Source organism: Coptis chinensis, chromosome 6 (assembly GCF_015680905.1).
Source record: "Coptis chinensis isolate HL-2020 chromosome 6, ASM1568090v1, whole genome shotgun sequence".
NCBI lineage: Eukaryota > Viridiplantae > Streptophyta > Magnoliopsida > Ranunculales > Ranunculaceae > Coptis > Coptis chinensis.
In genome coordinates, this window is record NC_141461.1 from 97311056 (window position 1) to 97338066 (window position 27011).

At 34.4% G+C, this 27011-nt stretch overlaps 2 protein-coding genes and 1 long non-coding RNA gene across 24 annotated transcripts in view; 2 read left to right on the plus strand and 1 right to left on the minus strand.

Annotated features, from left to right (window-relative positions):
* LOC147495882 (disease resistance protein At4g27190-like) overlaps positions 1-27011 on the plus strand; it is a 106730-nt gene that overhangs the window by 57603 nt on the left and 22116 nt on the right. For 2 of the 17 annotated variants that reach the window (XR_015197833.1, XR_015197832.1), the window contains exon 4: positions 19394-19553. Coding sequence is in view for 1 of the 17 variants with exons in the window: in XM_086564644.1 (XP_086420770.1) it covers positions 19394-19409 (16 nt within the window). In the remaining 16 variants the exon portion in view is untranslated. Of the gene's footprint in view, positions 1-19393; positions 19837-19985; positions 20183-20791; positions 21243-21358; positions 22586-27011 lie in introns of those variants that run through there. The other 15 variants (XR_015197822.1, XR_015197825.1, XR_015197819.1 and 12 more) reach the window with 15 other exon arrangements.
* LOC147495887 (uncharacterized) lies at positions 13189-14846 on the plus strand. The gene is made up of 3 exons (XR_015197840.1): positions 13189-13797; positions 13887-13976; positions 14792-14846. It is a non-coding gene; the product is annotated as an uncharacterized LOC147495887 (long non-coding RNA).
* Positions 14002-26316, minus strand: LOC147495888 (uncharacterized). 6 transcript variants are annotated; one of them, XM_086564676.1, is made up of 4 exons: positions 25102-25248; positions 23437-24203; positions 22317-22420; positions 14002-14446 (listed from the first exon to the last, which is right to left on the minus strand). In XM_086564676.1, the coding sequence occupies exons 2-4, from the start codon at positions 23705-23707 to the stop codon at positions 14441-14443; spliced, it is 381 nt and encodes a 126-aa protein (XP_086420802.1). In that variant the 5' UTR covers positions 23708-24203; positions 25102-25248; the 3' UTR covers positions 14002-14440. The 6 variants fall into 6 exon arrangements, with proteins under 6 accessions (XP_086420802.1, XP_086420800.1, XP_086420799.1 ...); XM_086564674.1 differs by lacking the exon at positions 14002-14446 and adding an exon at positions 26223-26316 and having other exon boundaries at positions 21869-22420; positions 25102-25197; XM_086564673.1 differs by lacking the exon at positions 14002-14446 and adding an exon at positions 25366-25880 and having other exon boundaries at positions 21869-22420; positions 25102-25197.

A 27011-nucleotide genomic window follows, 5' to 3' on the forward strand; every position in this document is an offset into this window, starting at 1 on the left:
CAAAATTAAAGCAAAGTGAAAACAATATCAAGATGTATAATTGCATAAAACTATAAAATATGAAAGAAGCATTAATTGAATAGAGTTCGTAATCAAATTGAGAAAGCATCCAACACAAATTTGAAGACGATCGAGATGAAAATATATACCACTTTCTTCAATCTCTCAGATGTAAGAATAACCATTTTATAAATCTTCAATGTCAAATCTTGTTTCTTCAATAGTCAAACAAACAATGAAAATCTGAAAGTGGAAGCTTATTTCTTCAATGGTGAAACAAGAACATCATTGTTTCAGTGTTTTTCTTTTTTTTTTGTAATCCTCGGTGGTTCGTCAATCTTAAATCTCTATTTCAGTGAAAGGGTAGAAAAGGAAATAATTTTGGTGAGGATATTAAAATTAAGACCGAGATTTAATTACTTTTACAAAAACAGAGAGGTTACATATAAACGGCTTAAAAATAGGGGGGTTTAGTGGGTATTAGTGATTTGAGGGTGGATTAGTGTAACGGGTTCTGAATGAGGGAGGTGAGCCTCATTTCTTGGTATGTGTGACGCTTTTTATTCTCTTTTTCTAACTCAGTTCATAGTACCAACTACCAACTAATTTCTATGAATACCTTTCAAATCTTGCACTTTGTCAAAATTTCACTGGTAATGGAGGTTGTTGCAATGTGTAAAGCAGTTTCTATCTGGTTTCAAGTCAGAAGAAGGCAAGATAAGCATTCTCAAAGATGTCAGTGAAGCCTTCAAGGTATCTATGTGACTATGTACATTGTACACGTTGAACTATGGTCTATAGCATAGTGTACTTATTTCTAAAAAATAATATTCTTGATGTTTGTTTAATTTACTCAAAGAAGGAGAAGCAAGCTGGAATTGTCCCAGAATCTGATGTAGACACTTACATGAAGGTAATATACATAAATGATCTAAGCTATTATCGTAATAAAATTCCCCTGCATAAGCCTGAGATACATAAAACAAAGCTGAAAACTAAGCGCCAAGATGTTTAACTCCTCCGAACATGTTTTCGCACATCAGTTCTATTCGTATTTTCATTTTATTCTCATGTTGGCAATAGTTGAGAAACTCAATTTGTAATAACAGGCAATTGCAATTGAAGGATTAAAAAGGAGCCTCCAAACAGACTACATTTCGAAGATAATCTTCAACGAGTTCATATAGATCAATAAATTATTTAGTTGCTCTTACTTTGTGCTCATTCTTCTATTGTGTAAATGGATGTTAAGATCTTAGGACTTGACATTTGTGCGGATGCAGTCGTTGGAAATGTCATGAGAAGAGGAATCTCGAGAGGTCAGAAGAAAAGATTGACAACTGGTAATGTAGAAACCATAAATCTTGACTAAGTCTTACATTCATGGCCTACTGCGAAATTGCAAAGATGAACCCCAAGAAACAAAAAAATGCAGAAATTGGTCATAAAGTTCCGCCTATGTGAACAGTGTCAATGTAACAACTACCAGACAATATCTGGTCAAGCATGCAAAATCACAGTAGGTGAATACTGAATAATTTTAAGCAAAGTAACTGCTGAAAGTTAAAGGAAACAAATGGTGAACTTACTATTTGGCACCAACTCTATCGCTTCTAGTTTCTCTGCACGCGCTTTTGCTGCTTCATCTTTTATTCTTGAAATAAGACTTTCATGTTCTGATATAGAAAGAGGAGCACCATTTCTCGAAATGATTTATTTTGCAACGTCATCCTGCATTATATGTTGCTTCAAACGTCGTTCCTGTACACAACTTAACTTTAGAAGTATATCTTAGAGTGTTGAATTTTCCACAAAGTAGTGTTTACCTTATCTCTTGCAGCAAGAACTTTTAGTTTTGCTTCCTTTCCTCTTTTTACCAATCTTTCTTTTTGTTTGTCAATCCAACCTCTGAAGTCTCTGAAAGAGAATCGCATCACTAATAAGTTCACAAAACATACTTTGACTACATGAGAGAGAGAGAGAGGGAGAGAGAAAAGGGGGGGTCGCAAATGCAAATTAACAACTCTTTCACCTACGTACTGCAAATAACTTCGTCACACAGAAAATTCAATAGTTTCAGCCTTTTTGAGGAATCTAATTTATCATATCCATCACTACCATGATTAAAACAATCCAAAGAAAATTCTTTAAAAGCACACTGAGACTCGGAAATGCATTTCCCAAGTGCTTGGAACCGTGAACTTCAATTTTCGTTTGACTCAAGGGATATCTACAAGTAAAAGGGTAACAGTTTAAACAATCAATTGCTGAAATGGTAACATTTCATTTTAAACGCACATGAAAAGGAACTTACTCTTATCCCATGTCCTTTTGTATTAAAGATATCAAATGGATATTAAACTGGGCAATTGAGGAATATTGACTTCGACGCCGATTGCAGCCTACTGTCAAAATCAGCTCTAACTCTCTTAAGATCGGCCTCTTAATTAGACCATTAGAGGCCATCCAAACTCCTCTCTTTGGAGTAGCCCACTTCATCCTTTAGGCTGTAGTTGATTCATGATTACTCTCCTACTTTAAATTGAAGAGATCTCTGGCCCTACTACTGAATTAGTATAGGAATATAATCCAGTCTACCTTTGAAGTAGTGAAGGATGACCTATTGCCCTATTGGGCATTGGCCTTCATCCACATTACACTGCAGAATGAAGCAATGTGGAATTCTTAATTCCTTCCAATTAATTAAACAGTCTCGTGTTTATCTGGACAAACAATTATCCTATAACATACCTTATCATCTCTTGTTCTTTTGGCAATAATATCTATTACTGTTAGCATTTTAGCATTCACTTGAAGATTGTCACCTTGCATATAGAAGTGACAGGTTGAGATAGCTTGGCTTTTTATACCATATCTCAATCTTATGTTGTTGTTTCCTTCATTATCTTAGATAGTGCATTGACCAATTTGTATGTGTTTCTGGGTATTTTAGTTCAATTAGTCAGAGCAGCACCGCTTATTCGATTAACATAAAGTGGATGGATTAATCCTCGAATAAAAGAACTAATATGATGAACACCTTTATAGAGTTATCTTGTTTTCCAATCATTGAAGATTAATAGATTTCAAGTTTACAGTAATAAGGGATTTGGAGTAAAATTGCAATTAGATATATGAAATATGCTGAAATTCGAAAATATCAAATGTTTAAATGATGATGACGAAAATATTAAGACTTACAGATGAGTTTCGATGCCCTCGACAAGTTCTTTCTTCTGGACCAAACCGTAGAGATTGTTTTAGGGATAGACCTGAAAATTTTCAATCCAACAATTATCTTATTTAGTTAGTCTCTGCAGAACGAAGAAAGATGAAAGACAGATTGAGGGAGAAAACAAATCTGACCTCCACATTTGCCATGGATAACTTGTCAAGGTCATTAAAGGCCCCTTTGCTGATTGTTTGAGCAATTTTAGTCCCAGCTTTATCGGATTCTTGAGAGGCAGGCGCGTAAGAACCCGTATGAGAACCAGACCGGATAAAGTCAATATCCCTAGAACTGAAATGTAAAGTTGTGAGAATCAGAAAAAGATATGCATTTCATATCACAAAGATCAAATTCAACGGGTACCTGACCCCTTTGTGCAGATGTGGTTAATGTCAAGAGATGCAGTCTTAGCAGCCAAACGAACTAAATGTTGTCTCTTTACAGAAAATGTGGTATTGATATTTAGAACAAAGTGAATTGGCTATATCAATTGGGAGAGATAGATGTAGAAGAAGTGGGGTTTTGCAGAAAATGCAGACCGAATTTTGTTGGTGAAAAAATTAGGAGAAAAGATGGGAGAGAAGGGAGAAGAGACGGTTGGTATTAGCTGATTAAATAACCCAATTATTACTAATAATTAATAAATGGCATTTATAATAATGCGTACAATTGAGCATTGCGTGGATTTGGTTTTATAATATATTCCCACATGAAAAGACTGATTGGCCCTTAAGTAATTATTTTATTTAAGGACAATATTGGTACTGAAAATTTACAAACACATCAAAAGACAAAGTAGTCCTCATTAATAAATAGGTAAGCATCTGATTTTATTATTCATCAAGGGTATTATGCGTCAGAAAAAGTCCCGGATGAATTTAAGAGGCCACGATCATTATAGGCTATACTAGTAGTAGAGATGTATAAGTTTTTTTTTTTTTTTTAATTGAAGACTCCAAATGCTTACTTTAGATATTAGAATTGAAATGTGTGAATATATTAGTAAAGTTAAATTGAAGTATTTTTTTTTTAATTGAAGACTCCGAATGCTTGCTTTAGAGATCATAATTGAAGTGTGTGAATATATATATTAGTATATATCTCTTGTATGGTTACAAATTTTGACCGCATAGTTTGAAGTAAGAAACCCATCTGGTTAAGTCCGACAGGTTATTCCGCATGTGATCATGACATTTTCTCACATTGCGATTAATCAATCAAATAAAACTATACATTTTCTTAAAACCAAAAACAAAATAGGAGATTTCACTAGAGATTTGAAGTACAACAATCCCCAAATCAATAATTAGTCAAAAAGAGTTTTTATAGTTGGAATGATAATAACTTATAATGAAAATACTATAAAACAAGTATGTGTTGAAAAAACAACATGATGCTCATGTTTTAGGTAATTATCACTATAATTTTTCATTGTACATTTCCCTAAAACTTAAAGTTTTCGTACATATAAAACTTCTAAATCGTGACAAAATTTCAAATCCCGAGCATTTATTTATGGACAAAAGGAAAAAAGTTGTATTATTTGTTCGAAACAACTTCTATACCAGGCTATATCCGATCCGCTCTTCATGTATGAACAAGTGAGGGTGGACAACTAGACGATGTCCTAATTTAGGTAAATATGGTTTAGTCTTTAGTGTACGTGATTTGCGAATTAGTAGCGCACACAATACCGCTTTTTATCCGGTTCGCAAAGAGAATCGTACCCATATCATATCAGAGGGACACTGACACGTGGTTTAGTCTTTGACCATTAAGATATATTTAGTACGCTTTTATCATATTTTTTTGTTTCAGCTATTCTTCTTCCTCTTTGGTTTAAGTCTTAACCGGTGTATCTCTGTCCAATCACATGGAACTAAGGATGAAGACTTTTGTCCAGTGTACAAAGAGAGACTACATTATATTAAATCCTCAACTATTTTTTGTCATTCACAAACGACTCTCATTCTTCCTCAACCCTTTCTTATTCGTTTTCAGAACACCATGCCTCTATCACTTCAAACGTTTTTTGCTTTTAACCCCTTTTTTCAAATTCTATTATGGTTTATCTCACTCATTGTTCACCTTGCCATCTATCATTTAGAAAAGGTAGCTTTATGGGGTAAAATATTGAGTTTATCAGTGAGTAGTGTATTTGCACTGGTCTCTCTTATATATTTTGTCTTTAATTGGCGAGAGTGGTACCAATGGATTGAAAATGCAGGGATTCCTGTTTCGATAAGTTGTGAAATATGGGTTTTTACTTTAGATGAAAAGAAGGATGAGCGAATTTCAAAAGTTTTTTAGGATATGTTTAGGCTTGTTTATAGTATTTATGACTTTATTCAAAGCTACTTGGGTTATTGTGAAACTCATGCTAAGGTTTCGAGAACTGGAGAGGTGCACTCCTGCAACATACACTCTTAAGTATATTTTAGTCTTTAGTGTACATGATTTGCGAATCAATAGCGCACACAATACCGCTTTTTATCTGGTGCGCAAAGAGAATCGTAACCATATCAGATGCCCATTCTTGGTGCTACAAAAAAAATTGCAAAAGATTAATTGACCGACCACAAAATAACTATTATTACTAGTTTAACTCATAGACAACCCATCAAATAACAAACTATAAAAAAATAAAAAAATAACAAGCTGCAAAATCCATGTTATTAAAAATCCTACACACACTACCGTGCCCCACATTACCTCAAAATAAGTAAAATACATCATGGCGAAAACTAAACCAAACAAAAATGCGTTTCATGGAAAGCCCCGGATACAAAAATTTGCTTGAACATGTTGTAACAAACCAAGGATAAATCTCATAACAAACAAAACCCATTTTGCAAAAAATCAAACAAACAACTCTCGCACTGTCAAAACCCCATGTCACATTAATTGCAATTACATAGAACAATTTTGCGAAAAACAAAATAGACAATTGCAAAGAACCCATGTTGCACAAATAAAAAAATTTGGGAGAGTTTGGTGTTAAGAATCTTTGGTCTCTGTTCAGTTGAAATAACCCATATTTATGGAATGGCAAATACGGTTGAAGGATCACTCATGATAAAATTACCAAGCAAAAAAAAAACATTTTTTTTGTGCACCAAACATCAAACAACAATTGGTTTGTTTGTTTGTTTGTTTGTTTGTTTTTTTTTTGTTTTTTTTCCCCCCAATATCAAAGAGTTACTTATATCATTTTAAACATGTATGCTAATAAAAAATAAATCAAACATCAAACCCGACTCAAACTCCTTTGATTATGTACCCTTTTTACTCTACTAATATTAATAAAACTACCGAACTTCATGAGAAGAGTCTAAAAGTGTATTTATTCTTTTAACAAATGGTGGAAGAAGAAGAATGCGGGAGTTAGTGAAAAAATACCACTAGTAAGTGCATTCTCTTATATATATATATATACTAATACAATACTGTAGTAATAGCCTTTTCGCACAACAATAAATGTAGCACTTTTCAGGTGATGCATTATGGTGTGTACCAAGTACCACCATTGTAGATTACAACATTCCCTATTGGACTTGCTCATAGGCCTTTTTATTTTCATGGAATACAATTTTTTTGAGGACTACATGCCACCTCCCCCCCTCTTATCACCTCCACGTAGGCAGTTTATTCTTATTGTAGTTGTGGCTCCTGAAGATGTAGCATGTGACAATCGCTTTAAAAAGTATGTGAGAAAATCGAAGAGACTATTCTCATCTATAGATTTTGTTTGGTAAAGAGGAAGCGTGTTTCTGATTTTGTTTGGTAAAGAGGAAGCATGTGAGAAAAAGTTGTGTGTTTCTGATTTTGTTTGGTAAAGAGGAAGCGTACTGATGTTCTTAGGACGCCTTGAGCTACGCTACCAAATTCTAATTTCCTGACTTGATACTACTTTAAAGAAATGATGATTTCCTTTCTTCTAGTGGTTCAGTATTAGAGTCGTTGGAGTAGATTTATGGATGAAAGCTTAGAGATCCATGTATCATTATTTTTTGGATCTTAGGAACTGATATGAACTGTTTAGAGACCCTTCAGTCCTTCACATAACCTCTACCATGTGTTTCAGCTGTCTAAACTTCCTGGATTGCAAAGAACACTTCCTCCATGCATTGTGTGCATTCAGATTTTACACATTTCTTTCCCTGTGTGGTTTGTGTGTGTGATGGCCGATAACTTCATTTAAATTTAGTAACTGTCAACGAAGCACCGTTTGTTTTGGTTAGCGGACAACAATAAATTATTAAAATATATCAATTTAGCTTTGAATCCCATCAGGTGATTTCCAATAAGTTTTAGCCTTCAATTGTGTGAACTGAAAACAAATACCCGATTCTTGCATAATACATTAATTGATATATTCCAACTTAAGTAATGCAGTTGACCCTCTACACCTAGTTATATTTTAAGGAATTGCAAAGCAATTAGGAAACCTCGTAACAAAAGTATCAAGATTGACCAAAGATTTAAGCGATGGTCCATTAGAGTACTTGGCCATCCGAGTTAAAGGTCTTTTTGCTACGGAGCTGATTGAAAAACAAATCATGTGTATCATCAGCATAAGAGAAGAAAAGGATTCTCGAGTCGATTCGTCATTTCTTGAAATACGTGTCTTCATATCCAAGTTGCCCAAAAAGGTCTAGTGTAGATCCTTGTAATCTTTTCATACAATGGCAAACCATAAGGGGATATTGGTTTCTTTGGGAGAATCTAATGCAGAGCCCGATTCTAACACTGTAGATTGATTGGAGATAAATTCCACTAGTTGGAAGATTGTTCAAAACAAAGAGTTTAGGAGAGAAAATCACCATGAAAGGAGTTGAAATATAATGAATGAGTCGTAACATAAAATGGACGACCGACTATGTCGAGGTTTCAACTGTTTTTTGTCCGAAGCTTTCTTTTCTCCTTACTCTCCATCCTGAACAGATCCTCTTAACGGTCAATATCTATCTCATATCAATATGCAGCAGATTAGAATCAAGTACTCGATTTTCAATTCGGGTTCTTGAAACTCCCTACATCTTGGTACATAGGACAAACTGCATTTCGTGTAATAGTGGGTAGGTAATGAAGATCTAAAGCAACATTCCTAGGATTGTAAGCCGCCTTTTAGAAACATTTTTAAACCGTTTACATGACTTAATTACATATGACCAGTGTTGTCAAAAGCGCGCGAGTCGAATCGTACGATTCAAGTCGAGTCGAAGTACAATAGTTTGGAATCGCAGGTATGAATCGGATGATGGTGGAATCGCTCTAAAATCGCGATTCGAATCAACAAAATTGTAAAAATCGCACGATTCAACGACCAACGATTCAGTGAAAAAATCTTTCCTTTTTCAGATTTCAGATCTTTTTCTTCTTGTACCTTTTTCTTTTTTTCTTGCCTGAATCGAGAGAGAGAGAAAGAGACAGAAAGAGAGGAGTTGCGGCGCCTTTTGTTTTGACGAATATATCTACTATCTATATACTAAAACAGAGACCTCTAATGGAAGATTTTCTCTCTCCTATGTGGCACTCTAATATGAGAGTTAGTTTTTTGCTCTCTCCTATGTGGCACCATAATATTATGAAATATAGTCTTTTCTAATAGTGTACAATCCCACATACATAGAACCTCTTTGGAGTTTGGAGAGTTTGAGTATATTTCTAATTCTTATATTTGGAGAGTTTGAGTGTATTTCCAATTTTTATATAATTGATAAAATAAAAAAAAAATGCTAAAAAATAGGTGATTTGTAAAAGGTAATTTCCTATTACGAATCAAACACTTTTAGTGCTCCAATTCTTATATATTTAATCAAATAAAAAAATTGCTAAAAAATATGTGATTTGTAGAAACTAATTCCCTATTACAAATCATACAATTTTAGTGTCTATGATAAAACAACGACTTATTTCGAATATATCCTTAACACAGCCTCAAAACATAGTTAAAAACAATTATACAAAAAATAACATCACAAAATATATAATAGAAATTGAAAAAAAAAAAAAAAAAAAAAAAAAAAAAAAAAAAAAAAAAAAAAAAAAAACAACAACAACAACGACATAGTAATAATGACAAATATTTTAAAAAATATATAATACTGAATGAAACTAACGTCAAAAAACAATTAATGGGGAACCGAAAACTGGATGTAAATGCATCGAAGTAACTTCAAATAATATTTAACGGGAAATTAGAAATTGGATGCAAATACAAGTATTAAACTAATCTTAAAAAGTAATTAATATAAAATTGGAATATGGATACAACTGCATTAAACTAACCTCAGATAATAATTAAAGGAAAATCAAAACTTGGATGCAAATATATCAAACTAACATAAAAAAATAATTGTTGAAAAATCGGAAACTGGATGCAAATACATTGAGCTAACCCTCAAAGATTAAATTAACGGAAAATCAGAAACTGGATGCAACTGCATTGAACTAACCTCAATAAAAAATTAATTATAAATTGGAAACATGATACAAATGTGTGAAACTAATGTTAAAAAATAATTAATGGAAAATTGGAAACCGGATGCAACTGCACTGAACTAATATCAAAAAATAAACTGGATGCAAATGTATTGAACTAACCTCAAAACATAGTTGGGTTATATGTTGTGGGAATGTTTCAATAAGTATAGTTTTGCATTTAAAATTGTGTTTATCTTATCTATTTCCGTATGATTGAGAACTCTTTGCTATTCAAGTAGCTTCAATATATATGAATTTCACCTTATTAGGCAATCTCACAAAACTCCAATCAAATTTATTTTATTAATTATAAACAACAAAATGAAGTTGAAATGTTTATCAAAAGTGTGTTATTTTTTTTTAATGGAGAGTGACATTTTCACGTTATAAGAAATTTGGTTGAGTGATCAATATAATATTAATATATAATAGTTATGCATATTTGCAAATATTTTTTCAGAAAAATTAATATAACAACACCCGTTTGTAGATAATCTTTGAAGATTCCACATAGTGAGTCATGCATAATTTAAAGAATAATTAATGGGAAATCGGTAACTGGATAATCTTCGATGATCTCACATAGTAAATCAAGTATAATTTACTTTTTATGTCATGTTTGTAAGGACACTACATATAGATCAGTAGAAGTTGGTATTACACATCACATTGGATAATTAAAAGGAAATCAGAATTTAGATTCAAATACATAACTGAGCTCAAAGAGTAATTAACGGAAAATCGAAAACTTTATGCAAATGCAATAAACTAAACTAAAAAAGTAATTAACTAAAAATCGGAAACTGAATGCAATTGTATTAAACTAACGTCAAATAACTAACGGGAAATCGGAAACGGTATGCAAATACATCAAACAAACCTCAGATAATAATTAATGGGAAATCGGAAACTGGATACAAATGCATTGAACTAAACTCAAAAAATAATTAACATAAAATCAAAAAACCGAATGCAATTGCATTGAACTAACCTCATAGAATAATTGGTGGGAAATCGGAAACTAAATGCAAATGCATTGAAATAATCTCAATGAATAATTAGCGGGAAATCATAAACCAAATATAATTGCATCAAACTAACCTTAAAGCATAAATAATCATAAACTAGATGCAGATGTATTAAACTAACCTTAAAGAGTTATTAATGGGAAATCGGAAAATGGACCCAAATGCAATGAACTAATTAATCTCAAAGACTAATTAACGAAACATTGAAAAATGGATGAAACTGCATTGAACTAACCTAAATGAATAATTAACGGGAAATTATAAATTTGATGTAACTGCATTGAACTAACCTAAAAAAATAATTAATGGGAAATCGAAAACTTGATGCAAATGCATTGAACTAACCTCAAAGAACAATTAACAAAATCGGAAATTGGATGAAATTGCATTGAACTAACCTCAAAAAATAATTAACGGAAAACCAAAAACTGTGTGCAACTGCATTAAATTAAAATCAGAGATTAATTAATGGGAAATCAGAAATTGGATGCAAATGCATTGAAATAACCTCAAAAAATAGTTAACTGGAAATCGGAAGTCGGATGTAACTGCATCGCACTGACCTCAAAGCATAAATACGAGTAATTAGGAACCCAAAATGAAAGTGAGTTTATAAAAACAGACTCTTACATGTATGCAAACTGTATAGAAATTGTAAACTATCGAACTAACCTAGAAAAATAATTGACGGGAAATCAGAAACTGGATGCAGATGTATTGAACTAACCTTAAAGAGTAATTAACGGGAGATTGGAACCTGGATGCAAATGCAATGAACTAATCTCAAATACTAATTAACAAAATATTGAAAATTGGATGCAACTGTACTGAATTAACTTTAATGAATAACTAACGGAAAATCATAAAGTGGATGCAATTGCACTGAACTAACCTCAAATAATAATTAACGGGAAATCGGAAACTTGATGCGACTGCATTGAATTAACCTCAAAGAATAATTAATGAAAAATTGAAAACTGGATGCAACATATTACATTAAACTAACCTCAAAGAATAATTAATGGAAAATAAAAAACTTGATGCAAATACATTGAACTAATAACCCTAAAACATTTTTATATTATATGTAGGAGAAATAAATGTCTCGACAAATATAGTTTTGTATTTTAAGTAGTGTTTATCTTAATTCTTTTATTGTGATTGAGAATGTCTTGCTATTCAAGTAGCTTCAATATTATCTTCGCCACAATGGATATTCTCACAAAACTTCAATCAAACTTCTATTGTTAAACCTAACAATAAAAAGAAGTCGATGAATTTTATCAAGATTTGATGCTTCATTTTTATAGAAAGTGGTGCAAGAAATTTAAATGAGTAATTAATATAATTTCATATCTCATAGCTATGCATAGTTGCTAATATTTTTTAGAATAATTTAATATAACGACACCCATTCGTAGGACACGTTCATGTGATAAATTTTTTCAAGTGGGAGTAGTGTATTCTTTGAGGATATGGAAACAATCAATCTGTTGTAGAGATTTGTACACATTAGTACGTAAGCCGAGCGGTGATGATGTACCGCTAAATCACCATAAATCTAATAAAACTATTATACAAGCTAGATCGAGTTTAAGATAATTCCATATGAAAATTACGGATTAATATCCTAAACCACAAAGTGAAGAGGCTATCTCAATTTGATCCCTTAATTTCCAAGTACTTATGCACCATAATCTCTGCTCATTTACGTATTTCGGCTTATTTTCAATGAAAATATATCCTGATTCGAAAATTTGCCGCTAACTCACCATAAATCTAAGAAAAATATTATACAAGTTAGATCGAGTTTAAGATAATTATATTTGAAAATTACGGATTAATATCCTAAACCACAAAGTGAAGAGGCTATCTCAATTCAATCCCTTAGTTTCCAAGTACTTATACACCATAATCGCTGTTCATTAACGTATTTCGGTTTATTTTTAATAAAAATCTATTCTGATTCGAAAATTTGCCACTAAATTACCATAAATCTAAAAAAACTATTATACAAGCTAGATCAAGTTTGAGATAATTATATTTGAAAATTATGGATTAATATCCTAAACCACAAAGTGAAGAGGCTATCTCAATTTGATCCCTTAGTTCCCAAGTACTTATGCACCATAATCTCTGCTCATTAATGTATTTTGGTTTATTTTCAATAAAAATATATTCTGATTCGAAAATTTGTATGTGACATTTTGTAAAGCCTTTTAAGCACACAAAATATTTAATAGATCCCGAGCGTATGCCCGGGTCCAAAATCTAGTTAGGTCTAGTTAGAAAGACACGTGACTACTTTAAAGAAATTGGTGGTCTTTAAAAACTGGGCCAATCTTAGTAAGTAAACTTATTTGGGTTTTTCTTTCACTTGGACCTAACTTAAATTCTCAATCCGACAATTGCAAATGGCTCATTTAAATATTCTCCATCCATGGACCTTAAAATTTCTGTAATTGGATACTTAATAATAATAATAATAATATAAAATATAAAAGAAAATATACATATTTATAAAACGATTTATTAATTTGTGAATCTTACGATTCGCGACTCGATTCGATTCTCGATTCACTGAAAATTAAAAACGATTTACGATACGATTCGGGAGTTCACAACTATGCATATAAACTGTTTTCAACTTATTCTGGTTACTGATGAAAGTGGAAAATGATTCATGTTCCACGGAATGCAGTTATATGATTCGAGCTGGTCTATGATTCCTGTTCCACGCAATGCAGTTATAGTAATTTGAAAAGTGGTATTTTTTTTATTTTCTGTGATTCTCTGAAGACATGCTTAGTTTAAAGCGTATCCTTGTGTAGGAAAGAGTGATCCTTTTCTAGTACCATCACTTCTGGGAATGGCAAAAATCTATACTTCTATTGGAAGGGCCTCAAAATCTGTAGAAATCTACCGCCGCACAGTCAATACTCTAGAAAAGAGCAGAGGTGCTGAAAGCCTGGATGTTGTGGTGCCTTTAATAGGTCTTGGAAATCTTTTTATCCGGGAAGGTAAGGCTGCTGATGCAGAAAACTGTTTTTACAGGTATTTTTTATATTCTTGCATGTTCTTTTGTTTGGGTCTAGGCATTATATCACATATTCTGATATACCTATGTGTGTTTTGCATTCTAGAATTTTAAGGACATGCAAAGTTATATGGAGACCATGATGGAAGAGTTGGAATAGCTATGTGTTCCCTTGCTAATGCTAAGTGTGCAAAAGGTAAGCATTGTACTGCTATTCATAAACCTTTAGTTGTACTTGTTATTTCCATTGAGCTTGTTGCCAGCATTTCTGAACAAAATAAATCACATATTAAAATGAATATCAAAAGGAGTTGGAACCAGGTGGTCTGACCACTGAAAATTATAAAAACACGTCCCAGTATCCAAGCTCTTTCAAGTATCCAAGCTCTTTCAAGATGCCGTGTCAGACGTTTTGTACCCGTGTCGGACACCAATTCATATATATGTATCATATTCAGTTACGCTGAAACTGATTTATACTCAAAACAGCTATTGTACCATATTTCGGTGTTTTCTGATGTGAAGATAGCCCCATTGGCAAACCTACCAGTTGTGCTATGGTGGCCAAAATATATTTCAAATAGCAAAAGTGGCCAACCTTTGGGATTAAGCATGTTCCGACTTCCGAAGGCTGTGTCTGGTGCAGGGGGTTAGCATACCCTATCCCTTGGAAATAGAGACGTTTTAGTATAGTGTTTGGTCCGAATAAAAAGTTAATACAACATAATACAACATACAAGTCGGTAAAGAGCGTATTCACAAAAATGTACGTTTTCCGAGAAGTGAGGAATCCCACAAAAAACGTTTGATGCTGAAAATCTTCTGTAAAATAATGTGTCGTAGACTCGTAGGTTAAACCTTGGACTCTATGTTGTTATAAAGTTACTTTTCAATGAGTGGAATGTTCCCTTTCTACTGGATTGTATATAATATTTGGTGCTTCAAACACCACCGAATGATAAAGTGGATCCATCTGAGTTTAGGTTTTGTTTTGATGTGACCTGTCACTAGTTAACAAAGGGTGATATCCTTCACTTTCTGCACCATGTGTGTCATGTGAAGCTCGTATCAGGTATTAACTGAATAGTGTTAGTTATAGTTACGTAACAGTTTTGGTTATCGTATTCTTGTCTTTCAGGTAGCTTGGATGAAGCTGTTGAATTATATAGGAAAGGCCTTCAAGTTATAAAGGATTCAAAATACATAGCTATGGATGATGAAGTCATGGAGAAGATTAGGATAGAGTTGGCAGATTTATATCACATTGCAGGAAGGTAGTGACTCGCTTCCGATATGCCATGGGCTTTTTGTAAAGAGTATTTGTACTTTGAAAGTTTGAAGTTAAAATCCATTATATTTTCCACCTTGTTCTTTTTACTACTTAGTTTACAATTAAACCGATGTTAATTCCGGACCAGACTTTGTACAATATTTACACCATTCATAAAGAATTCACTCTGATCACATTTGTAATGAAATTTGCATTTTTTATGTCGGCAAAAACAGAAAATCGGATGATCAAAAATTCAAATGAAGTTACGTAGGAAGCAAGTCAACAACAGAAGTGGTCTTACCAAAATATCAAACATAGCATTCAATAATGGAAGACCCACCAGTCCCACCACCACGCGCAAAGGAAGAAGACTTGAAAGAAAAGTTGAGACCCGATAATATATTTGTGGTTCACACATTCTCTCTTTATTGACTGGAGGAAGAAACAGAGTTGTTGGTTTTTTTCATTTCATCACAAACAGCAGAGAGAGTTTTCCATAACTTCTTTGTCGATCTTGGACTAGTACTCAGCTTAACATCACTCGATCAATTATTATATTACAAGGTGAGTTCATTACAATTTTTTTCTTCCTTGTTAGTTGCTATTATACACTTGATTGTTACTCTTGTTTTTTAATTGTCATTCATTGTTAAAGGTTAACAACATAACCATGTTCTGCAAACTTAAACTCTTGATCCATCACTTATTTGAAATCTGAGCTAACCAATTCTACTGATAAAGTCCAATGATGACTATCTCTTAAAACTGATTTGTATTTTTAGCTGCTAATTCTCCACCTTTACATGATTTTAAATGTGCAGATATCGAACGTTTTCCTTTGGTTCTTGTTATTAGAGGTTCAGAGAACAACCAACTGCCCCAAACAAGTGAGATTATACATATTCTCTATTTACTTAATGTTATGTATTTTATATATATCCTACTGGAGTACTTCTATTATGTCTCATCACTTTAATTAACAACCAATGTGTTGTAATGACAGGTATGGAAGTTGTTGGAGCAGCAGTTGGAAGCGTACTGACTTGTGCGCTTAATCAGTTGGGTGTCAAAAGTCTGAGTGAAGAAATTCAGGCATTGAGAAACAAAAAAGGAGATCTGATTGCCAGAGTAAAGGAGGTGGAAGAAACATTGCGAATTGCAGAGGTAGAACAAGGAAAGAAGCGCACAAGTGAAGCACAGAATTGGTTGACTAATGCCAACAATGTTATATATAAGGCGGATGATGTGGACAAGGAAGCCAACGTGGGAAGTAGATGCCTAAGTGGAGTTTTACCTAATTGTTGTTCGCCTAGTTGTTGTTCACGACTGAAATTACTAAAACAAATTTTGGAGTTCATTGAAGAGATGGTTGGTCTATTAGATGAGGCTAGTCGATTCTCAGAAGAGTGTTTGACGTTTTTGGGAATGGAGATGCCCACTACAAGACTGATTGGTAGTACTGCTGATAAGAACTTCAAGATGGTTTGGGAATATATAGTAGGTGATGAGTTTGAGAAAATTGGTGTCTACGGCATGGGTGGCGTGGGAAAAACCACCATTATGAAGACAATCAATAAGCAGCTCGTGAAAGAACGTAGACGTTTTGAAAATGTTTTGTGGGTTACTGTATCCAGAGATGTTGATGCTCAAAAACTTCAACAGCAGGTTGCGAAAGTAGTCGATTTGGATCTTTCTGCTAGACAAGATGAAGCTAGTAGATCGTCATCACTGTTGAGTGCATTGCAAAGAAAGGGAAAATTTGTACTTTTCTTGGACGACATATGGGAGGCATTTGATCTACATAAGCTAGGAGTTCCCGAACCTTCAAAAGACAATGGGTGCAAGATAGTATTGACTACTAGGTCACTGCATGTGTGCCAAAGGATGTGCCAAAAAGAGGTCAAAGTTGAACTTCTTTTAGAGGACGAAGCATGGGAATTGTTCGTGAAAAATGTTGAGGAGGTTGGTCCTGAAGTGGAAGAGATTGCAAAAGCAATTGTTGCGGAATGTGGTAGTTTGCCCCTTGCAATCATCACAGTTGGTAAAGCTATGAGAAGAAAGACTAATGTTAAAGAGTGGCAACTTGCACTTATAGATTTGCGGGGAGAGGAGTTTGAACATGGCCATGGGGAAGAGGTCATTCGAGTCTAAGGTTAGGTTACGATCAATTGAAGGAAAATGACCAGAAGTGTTTCTTATATTGTGCACTATATCCGGAAGATTCTGAAATCAACACTAGTGAGTTGATTGAGTATTGGGTTTTGGAAGGGTTGGTCAAAGGAAGGAGCAAGGAAGAAGAGATTCTCCGAGGCGATGTCATATTGGATTCTCTAAAAGGTTGTTGCATGCTTGAAGACGGATCAGCTGAGGGTTATGTGAAGATGCATGATTTGATCAGAGCTATGGCGCTTTACGTCACCAAATCAAATCCTAAATTTATGGTCAGAACTGGGCTTTCAGAAATACCGCATGAAGATGATTGGTCGGAAGATCTTGAGAGGGTTTCGTTTATGGAAAGTGGAATAGAAAATATTCCAATTATTCCAAAATGCCCAAAACTCTTGACATTGATCTTTGCTAAGACGTATTATCTTGTTGGATTGAAACACATTGCACCTGATTTTTTTAGGCACATGAATAGTCTGACGGTTCTCGATTTATCTGGGACTCGTATTGAGTCATTACCAAATTCAGCCTCTGATTTGGTGAATCTTCATGGTTTACTCTTAAGTTATTGTGAGAAATTAGTTAGAGTGCCTTCTTTATCCAAGCTTCAGTCACTGAGAATGTTGAAGCTCACACGTTCGGCCATAGAAGAACTGCCTCATGGGATGGAAATGTTGGTAAACCTCAGAAGCCTTGATCTCACTGAGAATTCTGAATTGAAAGAAATGATCCCTTCAGGATTGATATCCAAGTTTTCCTTACTTCAAGAGTTACAATTGCGAGGAATAAAACCGGAATATGTGTATGCGCAAGAAAGAAGGGGAGATTTCGTGCAGGAACTCTCAAGCTTGACACACTTGGAGAATCTTGAAATCCAATTTCACGAGCTGTCGGACTTTATTGCCTATTATGGTGAATTTACAAACTTTGAAAAGTTAAAAAAGTATTTTATTCAAACGGAAAGTATTTTATATACCGAAAGTGAGTACGAGAGAATGATATGTTTGTCCAACCCAAAGGGTATTCCTTACAATGCCCTCGGACTTCCGAAAAGCATTCAATGTCTTCAAATTCAACATTTCCATGAAATCGCAAAATTATCAGAGTTGCCCTTCCTAAGCAGGATATATGAGAAGGTCCCAGCACACATAGCTTTTCCTTGTTTGAAGAGGTTAGAGATCTGGAGTTGTGATAATATCAAAGTTTTATTCTCGTCTAGGTTGCTTCAACAGCTTCTTAACCTTGAAGTGATCGAAGTTGGGAATTGCTCACAATTAGAGGAGCTAGTGGTAGCGGATGGAGATGAGAGTGGTGCCATTCCAGTACTCCCGAGGTTACATAAGCTGATATTAGATGGATTACCGAAACTGAAGAGCAATTGGAGTGAGCTATTCATGTACAGCAACTCTTGGCAGTCTGTTGAAATTTCTAGTGTCAAACTGGACCGCCTGTTTTCAACTAGGTTATTACAACACTTTCAATACCTGGAAAAGATGGAAGTGTGGAATTGTGCGGAATTGGAGGAACTAATTGTAGAAGAAGCATGTGAAATTGATTATACTGTCGCACTCCCGAGGTTGCAGACGTTGTGGTTCTTCCATCTACCGAAACTGAAGAGCATCTGGAAGGGCATGATGGTTTGTGACTCTCTTCAAACAGTTGGAGTATACAAATGTCCTGAATTGAAAAGGCTCCCTCTGTTCAACCGAGAACATCAGTCAGCCCCACCTTCTCTCAAATCAATCGAAGGAAGCAGAGAGTGGTGGGATTCACTCGAGTGGGGAGATTATCCACGTCCTGAACATCTCTTTCGAAGGAGGGATTGAAATGATCTTTTTCTCGAAAATCTTCACTTTTTGGCTTCAATCAGTTTTCCTTTCTGCTTAGATAATCGGTTTCTACACTGAAAACCCTTTCGATCAAGGTATGTGTCATGTTCATCCGTAGTTTCAAGCTTTTCAACAGAAACTTTTTTTCTTTTTAGGATTTTGTTTGATTTGTTGCCATTTTTAAAGATTTTCAAATAATTTGATAGATAATAGGTCATGCTGATGTTGTTGTTTAATTTATCAACCGATAAATTCAAATTGATTTAGTGGAGAATCAGAAATTCTAGTCTTGTTTTGGTTTCAATTGATTGAAATATTGAATTTGTTTGTTTTGGTTTTTTGCAGGGATTGTCACAAATAGTATTGGAACTTCTTTTGGTAAGGGTAAAACTCAGCGATGGGAGTCTAATGTGTCAACAATGTCAGCGTAACCGACAACACCCGGTGCTGTCGTCTTTTGTTCCAATTGCACAAAACGTTACTGCCATCCTTGCACCAACAACTGGTATTTAGAACTGTAAATAATTAATGATATCTATTAACTAGAAATCTATTTTTAATATACAGTAGTTGAAATTTTCGTAATTGCGTGATGTGTTGTTTTGATGAATTGATAACAATTGTGCTCTCGATCGTTACTCATTTCAGTTTCAGTTGTAACTCCCTAAATGTAATTTGTTAGGACCTAGAAGATCAAGAGTTTCGAAATGGGAATTTCCACAGTTCAAAAGTGTATATAAAGATTGTCACTTTTTCTGAATTTTATGGCTAAATAATAATTTTGTGTACAACTATATAATGAGTTTATTTGAAAATTTCGGTTTCTGTATGGAATATAACAGGTGGTATGGGCATTTGCTTTATTGTTTGGATCTGTTACTTTTTACTTTATTGTATTTTTTTTTTTGTAGAATACCAACATAATATTTGTGTACAGTTTGTGAGGAACCCAATCCAAATGACAAACTTTAGCAGCTCCTCTACTTGCTACACGGAGTGTTTCCTCTCCTCCGACAAGTTGTTTCGGAGCAGGATTCTGAGATAGAAGTGAAAGCCAAATCACAGGGTTGAGCATGCGGAAATGAACATCAGAATCAGAAGGATTAAACTTGATGAAGATGGACGTCAGTATTGGTATGCTCAAATACCCTCATGTTTGTATTGGCTTCTTCTTTCTTTCTTTCGTAGTTTTTTTGTTACTTCCAAATATTGTAGTTGCAACTGAAATTGCTTTTTATTTTTATCTTTACTTTTTGTTTTTTTCGATTTGTTTGTGGTTGGGGATCATGTCTTTTTACTTGTTCCCTTCTTTGCATGTGACCATACAATTTTTTTTTATGGTGATATAACTCTGAGTCATTTACATCTTAGTTGGAGATGGATTAGATATATTTTTGTGGTTTGATCAGTAGCAAGTCCTATATACATGGTTTTTGTTGTTCACTTACCAAAAAGGGGAAAAAGAAAACATGAAGTTCGCCATTTCGTAATAAGCAGATTCATTTTATTAGACAGAAGATCAATACAAGAAACCGGGTAGGAAGGACATCTATATTATACAACTAATGCATCTTATGTTCCTCACTAGTATGGCATTTTTAAATATTTTTAAATAATTTGTTGTTCAATTTATCCACAGATAAATTCGAATTTGTGTTGATTTTTCGTGGAGATTCAGAAATTCTAGTCTTGTTTTTGTTTCAATTGATTGGAATTTTGAATTTGGTTGTTTTGTTTTTTCAGTTGATTTGGATTTTATTTGCATCTTCTGATTCTATATATGCATTAGGGAGGAGCTGTATAAAGAATGTGTTGCAACATTACAAGATGGGATGTTGCTAAGTAGCAAAGATTCAAGTGTAGTAAAGAAGGCATTGGAGGAGGCTTTTATAAATGCCGATACAAAGTTATTAAACTGGTATGAGCATTAGTTGTCGATAGTTGCCAATGTTTTTTAAAAGACCAATTTCGAGCATTGCCATTTTTTTTCCCCAAGCACGGCCTTAATCACACCAGGGTATGCACACTTATTTGCAAAATATATGTTATTGTGTTAAATTTATTGTTATTTGGTCTCTCTTTTTTGCTAAGGCTTGAAGAGACAGGGAAGCAAACTGAATCTGGTTCTACAGCAACAGCTATATTTCTTAGAAATGATATGCTAATTGTTTCTCATGTTGGTGACTCAAGTGTGGTACAAATCTTGCTTTCTCAATACTTAACAGACATATATGACTTCCTTAAAAACTGATGAAGTTTAAAAAGTACCTTCAATAAATTCCTTCATGCTTAATTGGCTCGATAATGTAGGTTCTCTCCCGTTCTGGCAAAGCAGAAGTAGTGACCAACCCTCATCGCCCTTATGGAAACAACAAGGTTTCTCTTCAAGAGATCAGGAGAATCAGAGAAGCAGGTGGATGGTAAAGATTTCCTATGAATGATACTTTAGCTATTCAGGCAGAGGTCACCATCCCTAAGGTTGGGGAAGGTAAGTTTATGTTGATTCATATATGCATCTCTCATTGCCATTGTAATTCAAATCTGATTCTTTTGGGAAGACTTCAGTTTGTGAGTTGATCTTCCATCATCGAAATTCACTTGGACTATTAGAAACTTCTCTAGGTTGAACATGAAGAAGCATTATTCTGAGTCTTTTCAAGTCGGCGGTTATAAATGGTATACTAACTGCTCGCTTTTGTTTGATATAATCAGCTCTTTTTAGTCTCTGACCATTGTGTGTTTTTGATAGGCGACTGTTGATTTATCCTAAGGGGAACAATGTAGATTATTTGTCAGTGTACTTAGAAGTAGCACAAGCACCTGATTTGCCTTGTGGTTGGAGTAGAAATGCCCAGTTCAATTTGTCAGTGGTTAATCAAGTATACAGTAATACACTGGGCAAACGGTTTGAAATTTCCCCCCTGCTCTGCATCTCTTTCTTCCGAAAAACTCTGTACGGGTATATTTACCCTTCTATAATTATGTAATTGGTGAATGAATATTTGTTAGAATAAATTGTTAATTTAGTACTGCCGCCGTTTTTTCAATAGCTATTACAGACTGCAAAGTAGTTGTAGTCACAACTTATTTTCATCTGCAGTAACATTACCTTGTCCTTAACAAATGGAGTCCTTAATCTTCATGCAGACACACAACACACATTTAATCTACGAGAGAGTGATTGGGGATTCACATCATTCATGCTATGCAATACGCCATAAGTTACTTGTACTTCTACAATAATAACCATAACGAGTTTAACACTTACTGGCTTTTCCTCGCAGATTTGTACAGCACGGGAGAGCGGTATGGCTGAATTATGTTCTTGAGCTTTCTTTACAGATTCCATAACCGAAGTATTTCCATAAACAGCTGAATGAAAACACTAACAAGTAAGGATATGGAAATCTTGTAACAATCTTAATTTCCACAGGAAATAAGAAAAACCAAGATGTTCCAAAGAGAGAAATTACTCATATATGAGTTGCATATTACCAATTTACAAAGAGATGAACTTTTCCCCTTCTGTTAAAACAAGTGCTTGAAACTTGAGCTTCTACTTACAGTAAAATGATTTTCACAGTTAAGTCCAAAAACTAAAATAAAAATGAACAACATATTTTCACCGTCCATATTCACTTAACGTCCATATTTTCACAGTCAAATTCATACAATTTGTTCATAAAAAAATAAAAAAATAAAAAAAAATCATATAATATGCTTGCAAACATATTCCAACTTCATCGTATAATTAAGGGACTTGGATTGTTTGACTTGCCCTACAGTAGATTCAACCTTCCAAATGTTTGAATCTGACCTACCACCTCCTCTGAAACTCCAAAACAGGACCTATTGGCTATTGATGGATATAATCTCTTCACACTTTCACAGTGGAGATCACTGTAAACATTTTGATATATCTAACCCTACCAGAAGTATGTGTTCAAGTTGTTGGATGGTAATAATTTTTTCAATATATAATCGAATAATGAGCTAATTTTTTCCAAGGATGATGATCTCCATCTGCGGAGACCAAATCCACCCCCCTAATTCCGTCGTCGAGTTTATGTCAAGTATCAAACTAACAATTTAAGGGGTCATGTCAAGTATAGCATTATAATCTCAGGAGCAGTCAAAACCTTCACTAGAAATAATCTTTCTAGTAGGTAAACACAAACCTTAACAGGATTTAATTAAACAATTCTAACCGATTGTGAGATTCATGGTTAAAGTAACTACACCAGCAAATTATAGTCTTAAATATGATGCTCTTCTTCTAGCAATTTATTTTATTTTATTTTTAATTATATTTATCTGAGAAAGTGTGTGTATACTACTATACTGTGGAAAAATGTAAGTTGCATAAGAGAAAAGCTAGCAAAGCAAACCAGGTCCAGCAGGGCCAGGATAGATGTAGTGTTGGAAAGGTAGTTGGACATGAACAATAATCATAATCCCAACATCTTGTTGATCAACACTAAGACCATGATCACAAGTAGTAAACAAGTTATTAAGAGCCCACTTCAGTGCATAAAAACTCCCTTCATGCTCATCAAGTGCCACCATCACTCTTTTCTTCTTCTTCTCTTCCAACACTGGTGGCACCTGAACCTGCTGCTGTTGCATGGTTTCTTCTGCTTCTTCACTCCTCATTTCCATCTTCACCCTCTATTCTCTTCTGTGCCACCTCTCTTAGCAACTTTGAGCTTTTATAGGGGCCCAATTGTCACCCTCTATTCTCTTCTGTGCACTTCTCTTCAAATTACACTTATTCCTGATATGGCTCGTTCGGACATCTGAGCTTGCTAATGGTATTATCTTCTCTCATTCTTCTGGACTAGAAATCTCTTCCACAAAATTCTCCTCCTTTCAGATACTAATAGAATTGATGAGGTAGGTGGATTCGTGAATTCAACATGTAAAAACATATCCCCAGCCCCCAGCATTAAAATTGACAGGTAGTCAAAAGGATCACACTCAACTCCAAAAAGGGAAGGATTGGAAATGTTGAGATTCGAAGAACTAAGACCTGGAGTCGTTATTCAAGGAGATTCACGCATTGACATATAACATTAGTCCCCTTCTTTACGATGCGAGTTTTCCAAACAAGATCCCACTAAAAACAAGTGCTCCAAACCACTTATTGGACACAAACCTGCAACCAAAATCGGAAATGTTAACTTAATGGTGATTGAAAATTGAAAAAGGGTGACATGTTCCAAGAATGATAAACCATAGGGTACTGACGCTTGTGGAGTACATATTCTGCGAAACAGGACTTGTGACTGTTTTCTGTTCTCATAGTATAGATCTACCAGACAATTTTCTGTGTCAATCAATAAATGGATCTACCAGACAATTTGCAGTATGCCTTCACAGTCAAAGTGAAACATCATCTAAATAAGAACATGTATCACTCCAAAGTGACTGTGCAGCATGCTAATTGTGCCAGCCGAACTATTGATGTCTGTTATTTTTGGTGACGCCTGCTGTTATACTCAGCTGCAATTCACAAATTTATGATGCCAAATGTACTAGAAGAGGTTTATTTAATCGGTTTAAAGTGTTGACTCGTGTTGCTTATGTCATTGCTGTATAGAGGTTGGGTTCTATCTGTTGATCACTGCAGATGCCAGCCAGAATTAGTTATTGACTAAGATTTTGATGATGCTTCTCAAGCACTTAAGGAAATATAGTTTAGTAGTTGCTTATTATAGGGGACTATTTTTCTGTCTTAAAAGGTGACTCATCTTTAGTGTATGGCAAAAGTCTTATAGCTGTGGAGATGTTTCCTATTGCGCTAGTGATGTTTGGAATTTAGATGGTAGCACAAACTATATGCGAAAGCTAGCAGAAACCATCCAAACTAAAGTAGCTTGTTGCTGATGTTAGTAAGCTACTGGTAACATGTAAAAAATGGAAGACAGATGTCAAAGCCTCAGTTATTATTTTAACCCGATAAATCCTAGCCACTGCTAACATATTGGACGAAATATAAAAAAGGAAGATGCTTCAGAGCAGAAGCAAGATAAGCATAGTTTAGCGATTCTTACCTGAAGCTTTACTGGATCAGGGACCGATCCATCAATTATGCCAACTGATCCCTTGATCCTGAACTGCTCCCAAGAGTCGGTAAAGTACCAACATATCTGCAAACAACAAGATTGCAATGTGAAACGTATATAACACACCTTATAAATCGAGCCATGACAATGACAACAAAAATAAAGGAATATAGGATTCGGGATGTCAACCAGCCACTATGCAGTAGCGGTGCTTGTCCATCCAAAGTAAGCGTTTGTATACAACATCACCACCTTTTCTGCTTCTCACGGGTCGTTGAAATGATTTATACTTTAAACTGCCTTTGATTTTGAATGTATCGACTCCACGAGTTTACTCCTTGCATAGTAGCTCCCAATATTGTTTTATTCACCTACAGGTTTGTAATTTCTTCTCATTTCTATGTTTCTACCTGGTAATGGATGAGGCCCCATCATCAGTTTATCTAATTTATACAGCAAGGCAATGGATCAACGTACGGTATTAAGAAATAAAAGGAGACAGGTAAACCCCCTCAGAAAATTTTAGCATTGGATAAAGTGGATGTGGTGACTATATCTTGAAATCCCCAAGCCTCCCAGCACCTCAAAGGCTCAAACACTTTCTCTATGGCCACCTTGAATTTCTCGTTAGCCAAGGAATTTCTATTCTGAACAAAATCTCTGAATCAAGATCTTTTGCAATACATTCCACTATTACCCGCAACCATTCAACTTAAATTCGAAGTTGTCAGACTTCACCACAAAACCCACATGCTCCCCTCAAAAGCCACTCACCTTTTGTTAATCTCGTCAGTACATACAAAACAGTTTCCTCGTATTTCTTTCTTCCCAACGATCATTTGATTATTCCAAATTTAAATGATTTAGTAACTGAACTAACGTGCATGATATTTAACCATTAGGGACTTACAGTTAAATAGTCAATGTTACTTTATGTTTATGAGCTAAGAAGTCTAACTTGTAATTGTTTTACTCTGGCTTTACAAAAACCAAAAACTGGTCATGTTGTTCCAAACACAAAAAATAAAATAAAATAAAAAAAAAAAAATGTATAGTTCTAGCTAGCTATTGGACGAGACATTTTCAGGATGTAAGCAATCTACAGATACCTCACTGGACTGGAGAAGTACAATTGTGACAATGAACATAGATTGCAGCATAACGAATCTTTCAGTTTCAAGGCCTTCAGAGTGGCTATACTAGCTAAAAGGAGAAACAAATTTCCATCAAAGAGAAATCCAAAAACAAAAATGTTGCAGATTAGTCATTGTAGTGAATCAATCATCCTTGCCTCAATCCATATGAACAGGGTGCTATATTTAACTTCTAAAGGTTATTTCTAACAAGTTCATCCCACATTTTTCAATCCATATGTAGTCTTTTTGTACAGTGCATCAATAAGCTCCTTCCATAGCACACTGCTAATATTCTCAGTAATATGAAAACACTCCTAATTTTCTCCCACTTTCATTAATACACACATCTCTCCTATTCACATAATTTTTTCTCATCCGTTATCCATAAACAATAATTGCAAAACACTGGGCAAGTAAGAAAATAAACAAATTAATTGAACTGCCTCTCAGAAAAATAAGATATGAGATGAATTTATTAAGTCACCAATTTTATGAAAATCATATAGAGGCCTATTTTTTTTTCCCATCCTATAATTTGCAAAATTAATTGCTACTTAAATAAGCTGAGATGATTTAGAATGGAATGGCGTGATATGGAAAAAAAGAACAAGGTTATGGAAAGTCCAAGGACTGTATAATTGCATTGATTTTGAAGGTACTTAGTAGAAGAACAATGGCATTTAATTGGTTTGAATATCTACACATCGTGATGAAGTTACTGATCCTTTATTATAATTTCCTGCTCCAAATCACAAAAAGTTA